An 8376-nucleotide genomic window follows, 5' to 3' on the forward strand; every position below is an offset into this window, starting at 1 on the left:
CTAATTGAACAGCGATTGGAGCATGTTGTCGCTGTTGCGGTGAAGCTCTTTAATTATCATGAAAGCGCGGATGAACGGTGTCACCAAGAGCCTGTTTGTGCACCCTAGGCCAGAAGGGAATCTATCAGGAGGAAAGTGATGCCACAAACGGTTCCCTGGGAAGACATCGCTACACACACATACACGCGCGGCTATTAACAGGTGGTTATCGAGTTGGCATTAACCACTGGTGGGCTTCCAGTATCGAGGAAAATGTGGAAATATCTAATCGTTACTGAAAATAATCTGCCAGTTCCTCTGGGAATTTTCAAAATATATTCATGTGAAAGAGTTTAATTGAATGTTTTCTATCCATGTTACACTGTGACCAAATATGTTTCAATCAAGTGCTATTAACAGGTGGTTATCGAGTTGGCATTAACCACTGGTGGGCTTCCAGTATCGAGGAAAATGTGGAAATATCTAATCGTTACTGAAAATAATCTGCCAGTTCCTTTGGGAATTTTCAAAATATATTCATGTGAAAGAGTTTAATTGAATGTTTTCTATCCATGTAACACTGTGACCAAATATGTTTCAATCAAGTGCTATTAACAGGTGGTTATCGAGTTGGCATTAACCACTGGTGGGCTTCCAGTATCGAGGAAAATATGGAAATATCTAATCGTTACTGAAAATAATCTGCCAGTTCCTTTGGGAATTTTCAAAATATATTCATGTGAAAGAGTTTAATTGAATGTTTTCTATCCATGTTACACTGTGACCAAATATGTTTCAATCAAGTGCTATTAACAGGTGGTTATCGAGTTGGCATTAACCAATGGTGGGCTTCCAGTATCGAGGAAAATGTGTTAATATCTAATCGTTACTGAAAATAATCTGCCAGTTCCTTTGGGAATTTTCAAAATATATTCATGTGAAAGAGTTTAATTGAATGTTTTCTATCCATGTAACACTGTGACCAAATACATTTGGTTTTGTGGTTTTTCAATCAATCGCAATTAACAGGATAGCTTCAGAAGATTATTCTTCCCCATCAGTAGGATATTTCCGTATCCAATATTGTATGCGCCCACAATCGATTATTGCTCAGTCGCCGAAAGTTCTGAGCTCAGAGAGTTCATTCCCCTCTAGTTTGCCTTCCAAATTGCCATCGTAAACCACACCTTCTCTCGATTCAATCACATACAAAAAGCATACTTAAGCGATATTCTGGTGGTGAGACACATTCATTTTTCGTGAGGACATCGACAAGACAATATCGTTGCCTAACGTGCTGGAGGAGGTGGACGGCGAAGGATCGACACATACACGCGCAGAACTCTTTCCGTTAGGATGCCATTCAGCATCGAGAAAGTTCCGGAAAGATCTATTCATGTGAAAGAGTTTAATTGAATGTTTTCTATCCATGTAACACTGTGACCAAATACACTTGGTTTTGTGGTTTTTCAATCAATCGCAATCAACAGGATAGCTTCTGAAGATTATTCTTCCCCATCAGTAGTATATTTCCGTATCCAATATTGGATGCAACGTAACGCTCTCGTTTTCGAAGTTCTCCAAATATTCATTCATTCAGAATGAATTCAGATTCAACTTCACACAAATGATCTCTAAATCAACGATAGTCCTACGTCACCCTTGCGGTTATACCATAGATATAACCCACTTCCTGTTTTTTTGCTTGAAACATGAACAGTGAATATAGTAAAAAAGTTAACAATTTCGTCGAATTTTTTTTGATGAACACCGTTACTGCAGATCTTCCAGCGCAGGACATCCCAGTGAAGGAATGGCAGATACCTAAGAACTTGGCGCTAGCAGATCCATCGTTCAACAAGTGTCAACAGATCGACATGGTTCTGGGTGACAAGCATTTTCACTCGTTCTTCCCTAGCACCGCTCGCCTTCAGCTGGCAGAAAATCTTCCGATTCTGGTGGATAGCGTGTTCGGTTGGATCGTCACGGGATCCGTTTGCACGGTTAACCCCGTCCAACAGTAATCAACTCGCGTTGTTGCTGTTTCGACGCTGACCCTCGAAGAGAGCGTGGAGCGGGTTTGGAAAACCGAGGAACTAACCATCGGTAACAATTACTCCATTGAAGAGCGCCACTGTGAAAATTCCTACCAAGCTACAACGTCTAGGAATGAAACGGGTCGCTATATAGTCCGATTACCTCGAAAACCTGACTTCAGCACGATGCTAGGGGAGACCAAAAACAGTGCTCTTCGACGATATGAGCAGCTTGAGCGACGATTGGACCGAGAGCCGATATTGAAGGAAGAGTACAACAAGTTCATGGAAGAGTACCTCTCCCTCGACCACATGCGGCTGGTCGAGACAGACGACGGAACAAGCGGTTATACCATAGATATAACCCACTTCCTGTTTTTTTGCTTGAAACATGAACAGTGAATATAGTAAAAAAGTTAACAATTTGACAATATGTTTTCTTTCAATTGCACTATCCACTCGCTTCCTCCCCGACGCAACGAGCAATCTTTTTGCCTGAATTCGGGTGTTAGCTCATAATGTGAGTTGATGCGTAAAATGAATTATTCTCCATTTACCGATAATAGGCATTTCATATTATATTGCATGTTGTCCAATCAATTTGTGCTCAATTCATGTTTTTATCGTGAAGGTCTCACTACTAACAATTTGTGTAATTGTGGATGTCATAATATCGAGTTTGTTGTTTGGTTATGTGAAAATGCAATAAATGGCTGCTGATTTAGAAGATCGAAAAGGTATACACGAAAATCAGATTATGATAGCTTGAGTAGTCGCGATCTTCCAGGGCTATAAAGTTATTACAAACAATGTTCCGGACAACATGGTAACGGAGGAGATAATGCTATTTTTATCTATAATTGTTGATTCTGATAATTACCATAGGGAAATTTTGAGAACACACCATAGCTTGTGCTAGCGATCGTGTTTTTAGACGAGATTTGATTTCTGTTTTCTGGCAACCCGGCAGCCGATAATGAACTCTCAAGATGACGCTTTCACAGCACGAGGTGTTGGCTTCAAGGAGGACTACCATGATGGTTGCTCTGGGTCGGGCAGAGGAATTTATTCTACACTACGACGAACAACGAGACCAAGCACAGGTGCCAATTCGACTTGAATACCTCAACAACATGTCCATTCGAACTCCGACGTTTCCGCAATCCAAAAGTTCCACTATTTAAGAGCGGTACTGAAGGGTGAGGCGGCACAGATGATTGAATCAATCGCAATCAGCTCCGCGAACTATAATTTGGCTTGGCAAACTCTTGTCGACAGATACGCTAATGAATACCTCTTGAAAAAGAGGCACCTTCATGCTCTTTTTGACATCCACTCGGCGAAGAAGAAAACAGCTGCATCATTACACGCGCTGGTGGACGAATTCCAGCGACACACCAAGGTCTTGTGTCAATTAGGAGAACCGACGAATTATTGGAGCAGCATTCTCGAGTACCTCTTGTGCACGAAACTTCCCGACGACACCCTCAAAGCGTGGGAAGATCACACATCGACCAACAACCACGCAAACTACGATTGTCTGACCGAATTCCTTCAGCGTCGAATGCGAGTTTTGGAATCGATTCTAGTGAATCATCATCAGTTAGCATCCACCTCGTCTGGGCCCTCGCCTGCTTCTAAACGACCATCTCACTTCCGCTTGTCATCGTGTGCTTCCACTTCCAAATCTGCCAATCAGTGTCCGGCATGAAACCAGGAACATCAGTTGATGAAATGTTCAAAGTTCACCCGCTTCTCTAATTCCGAACGACAACAACTCGTCTCGAATAAGTGTCTCTGTCATAATTGTTTGAAAGGTGATCACATCGCTCGTTACTGTCCGTCACATTTCAACTGCAAGCATTGCAACAAGCGTCATCACAGCTTGCTGCACTCCAACGCGGCTTTGAGGCCAATCAACGAAACATCCTCTGCTCGTACTTCCATGTCGACTCAAGCAGTGAAGTCTAGTACGCGCTCTACGATAGAATTGGATCCCGCTACTTCCGCTTCAGAAACTGAATTTGTTCCCCGGGTTGTTGCCAGTGCAGCTGCTTCACAGCTTCGTGAGGATGTATTTCACGAATCCTCACTATCCTCAATCCTCAATATCTCACTCCAACGCGGCTTTGAGGTCAATCAACGAAACATCCTCTGCTCGTACTTCCATGTCGACTCAAGCAGTGAAGTCTAGTACGCGTTCTACGATAGAATTGGATCCCGCTACTTCCGCTTCAGAAACTGAATTTGTTCCCCGGGTTGTTGCCAGTGCAGCTGCTCCACAGCTTCGTGAGGATGTATTTCTTTTGACGGTATTGGTGAAGATCGTCGATGCGTACGGTCAGGACCATATAGCTCGTGCCTTGCTTGACAGCGCCTCACAGCCGAATCTCATCACCGACCGTTTAGCTCGCAGGTTGCACCTACGGAGGGACCCTGTGAACATTACTATCCAGGGGGCTGGCAATCTGTCGAAGAATATCCGAGAGTCAATTTATGCTCGGATAAAATCATGAAATGACAAGTTCGAATGCGGCGTCGAATTTTTTTTGATGAACACCGTTACTGCAGATCTTCCAGCGCAGGACATCCCAGTGAAGGAATGGCAGATACCTAAGAACTTGGCGCTAGCAGATCCATCGTTCAACAAGTGTCAACAGATCGACATGGTTCTGGGTGACAAGCATTTTCACTCGTTCTTCCCTAGCACCGCTCGCCTTCAGCTGGCAGAAAATCTTCCGATTCTGGTGGATAGCGTGTTCGGTTGGATCGTCACGGGATCCGTTTGCACGGTTAACCCCGTCCAACAGTAATCAACTCGCGTTGTTGCTGTTTCGACGCTGACCCTCGAAGAGAGCGTGGAGCGGGTTTGGAAAACCGAGGAACTAACCATCGGTAACAATTACTCCATTGAAGAGCGCCACTGTGAAAATTCCTACCAAGCTACAACGTCTAGGAATGAAACGGGTCGCTATATAGTCCGATTACCTCGAAAACCTGACTTCAGCACGATGCTAGGGGAGACCAAAAACAGTGCTCTTCGACGATATGAGCAGCTTGAGCGACGATTGGACCGAGAGCCGATATTGAAGGAAGAGTACAACAAGTTCATGGAAGAGTACCTCTCCCTCGACCACATGCGGCTGGTCGAGACAGACGACGGAACAAGCTCTCAAACCTACTATATTCCACACCCCCCTGTGATAAAAGAAGAAAGTACGACCACCAAAGTTAGGGTGGTATTCGACGGAGCGGCTCGTACTTCTTCCGGGTTTTCTTTAAACGAAGCCCTATGTGTTGGCCCGGTGGTACAGGAGGACCTTCTTTCAATTATCCTAAGATTTCTCACTTATCCGGTGGCTCTCGTCGGAGACATCACAAAAATGTATCGGCAAGTGCTTCAACATCCAGACGACTATCCTCTCCTGCGTATTCTGTTCCGTTTCGACAAGACTACTACCGTTCTAACATATGAACTGCGGGCCGTAACTTATGGGCTAGCTCCGTCTTCTTTTCTAGCCACCCGTACGCTCCAACAGCTCGCAATTGACGAAGGTCACGCATATCCATTGGCAGGTCCGTCGTTACGAAAAAACTTTTACGTTGATGATTTCATTGGAGGAGCTAACACCGTCGAGGAAGCCACCCAATTTCGGAACGCCCTAGGAACTGTTAAAATACGTCTACTGGTTTCTAAGAGCAGAGTTGCACCCTTGAAACGGTTATCTATCGCGCGATTAGAGCTGTGTTCTTGCGTGTTAGCGGAACATCTACACCATCGTGTGAAGGAGTCCATCGGCGTAAACGTGTCGGCATCGTATTTCTGGTCGGACTAAGCGGTATGCCTGCACTGGCTTCGAGCACCACCAAGCACATGGAAGACCTTCGTCGCTAATCGAGTCTTGGAAGTGCAACACTACACACACGAAGGAAGATGTAACCACATATCCGGAACAGAGAATCCCGCCGATCTTGTCTCTCGTGGAATGTCGATCGATGACTTCATATGTAGCGAAGTTTGGAAGCATGGCCCAGCCTGGTTGGCACACCCGCAGGAAGCTTGGCCGATCTCGAACACATACAACGTACCTGAAGATAGATTAGAGGAGAAAATCGTCGTCGTTTCTGTCCAAACTACACCCAGCGTAAATTCATGGTTGCTTCGATGGTCGTCGTACACCCGTTTGCTTCACGTCGTTGGTTACTGCCTCCGTTTTATTACCAAAATTCGTGCTAAAGTGGTTGGGTACTTGCCACAACTCACGAGAATAACATCAACCCAGAAATACTTACTGTAGCAGAACTTGCCTCTGCCAATGCGCTTCTGATCCGCTTTGCTCAACAAGATGCGTTCAAGAAAGAAATCAGAGAACTCCAGTTACTGTTATACGACTTCAATATCGTCTACATAAATACAACGAAATTTGGTAACGCCGATATTCTGTCACGGTTGATCAATCAACACGTCAAGCCGGAAGAAGATTTTGTAGTAGCCAGCATCATAACTGAAAACGACGTAAGATCAATTGCATAAGATGCAGTTACCGCTCTTCCTCTCAAATTCAGCACAATACAGCACTCCACCCGTTACGATCCTGTTCTTAGCAAGGTCTATCGTTTCGTCCAGCAAGGATGGCCGCAGTCAAAAACGGCCATTCGAGATCGTTCACTTCAGCAGTTCTTCGATCGGAGTGGTTCACTGTCTACGGTTCAAGGGTGCGTGATGTTTGCTGAACGTTTAGTGATCCCGAGCGAGTTTCGGGCGCGTTGCCTACAACATCTTCATCGAGGTCATCCTGGCATCCAGCGCATGAAGGCGATCACGCGCAGCTTCGTCTACTGGCCGTCGATCGATTCGGATATCGCTGCGCATGTCAAAGCGTGTCGTAACTGCGCAGCTGCAGCCAAGAGTCCACCCAAAGTACCGCCGCTGTCGTGGCCCAAGTCAACGCATCCGTGGCAGCGCGTTCACATTGACTACGCAGGGCTCGTCGATTCATACTCCAAGTGGGTCGAAATCATCAGAACGAAGTCGATCACAGCATCTGCAATGATCGGAATTCTACAAAGTCTCTTCGCTCGCCTCGGTGTGCCAGAAACGCTTGTAAGCGACAACGGTACGCAATTCACTAGTGCCGAGTTTGCACAGTTTCGTCTTGAGAACGGTGTCGACCACGTGACAACGGCACCGTTTCATCCGCAATCCAACGGGCAAGCTGAACGGTTCGTAGACAAATTCAAGCGAGCGATCAAGAAGATTCGAGAGGGAAGAGGACCAATCCAGAACGCTTTGGATATTTTTCTGATGACTTATCGAACAACACCAAACGTGTCAGCACCAGGAGGCAAATCTCCGTCCGAAGTTATGTTTGGGCGCAGAATTCGTACCAGTTTGGACTTACTTCGTCCACCAACTGTTCGGGAAACAATTAGTGAAACTGTTCCGAGGTCGTTCAAGAAAAGTGATGCGATCTACGCCAAGGTGCACTCCAAGAACTCATGGAGATGGGCACCAGGGGTCATTCTAGAGCGGGTTGGACAGGTGATGTTCAACGTGTGGATTGAGAGTAGCCGGATGATTCGTTCGCATATCAACCAGCTTCGAAGCCGAACAGAATCTGGCGCCAAAACTTCTAGCTCGATGGTTTCCAAGGTGGATACATGTCAGTTGCCTCTGGACATCTTGCTGCGAGCATGGAACCTGCACAAACCGAGCCAATCACAATCAACGGGTCCGTCTACACCACCAGTACCATTGCCGCAAGCCGCGCTGGTTGCATCAACGCTGTCCATGCTCACAACTCCGGCTGAACATTCAACACCATTGAAGAGCTTGCCATCCACGCCAACTTCACCAAGGTTACCGCTTCTGGGTTACACCAGAATCAACAACAGATAGTCGTCAGCCTTCTTCCACCATGCCTACATCCAAATCTGTAGTTCCTTTGTCCCCTGCAACGACTGCTCTATCATCCAGACCTACTGAAGTGGAAACAGCTGTACAGGTACCTCGTCGCTCTTCACGTCTGCGAAGACCGCCGATAAGGTTTGACCCGTACCAGCTGTATTAAGAGGGGAGATGTTGGGAACATGGACATCCCTAACAACCGGTATCAACATCAACACTGCTGAGCTCACTGGTGGCAGCTAAGCTGTCACCCGTAGATGCGCGCAACAGCATAATAAAGAGTGCAAGTCCGTTATCGTTCAATGTATATAGTATGTTTTTAGTCCGTTCAGTAATATAGTTTTAATTTGTTATGTTTACGTTCGTGCGTGTTTTATTTGTACATCATGTACACGGCCACCCCGAAACCGCGAACGTAAAAGTGGTTATGGAGAAAATTCGGTTTCGAAACAT

General features: G+C 45.8%; 1 protein-coding gene across 1 annotated transcript; it reads left to right on the top strand.

Moving 5' to 3' along the window:
• Nucleotides 1–6738: 6738 nt before the first annotated feature.
• Nucleotides 6739–7914, top strand: LOC129761269 (uncharacterized protein K02A2.6-like). The gene has a single exon (XM_055758982.1). The coding sequence runs from the start codon at nucleotides 6739–6741 to the stop codon at nucleotides 7912–7914; it is 1176 nt and encodes a 391-aa protein (XP_055614957.1).
• Nucleotides 7915–8376: the final 462 nt, after the last annotated feature.

The sequence above is a fragment of the Toxorhynchites rutilus genome, chromosome 1 (genome assembly GCF_029784135.1).
Source record: "Toxorhynchites rutilus septentrionalis strain SRP chromosome 1, ASM2978413v1, whole genome shotgun sequence".
Taxonomy (NCBI): Eukaryota; Metazoa; Arthropoda; class Insecta; order Diptera; family Culicidae; genus Toxorhynchites; species Toxorhynchites rutilus.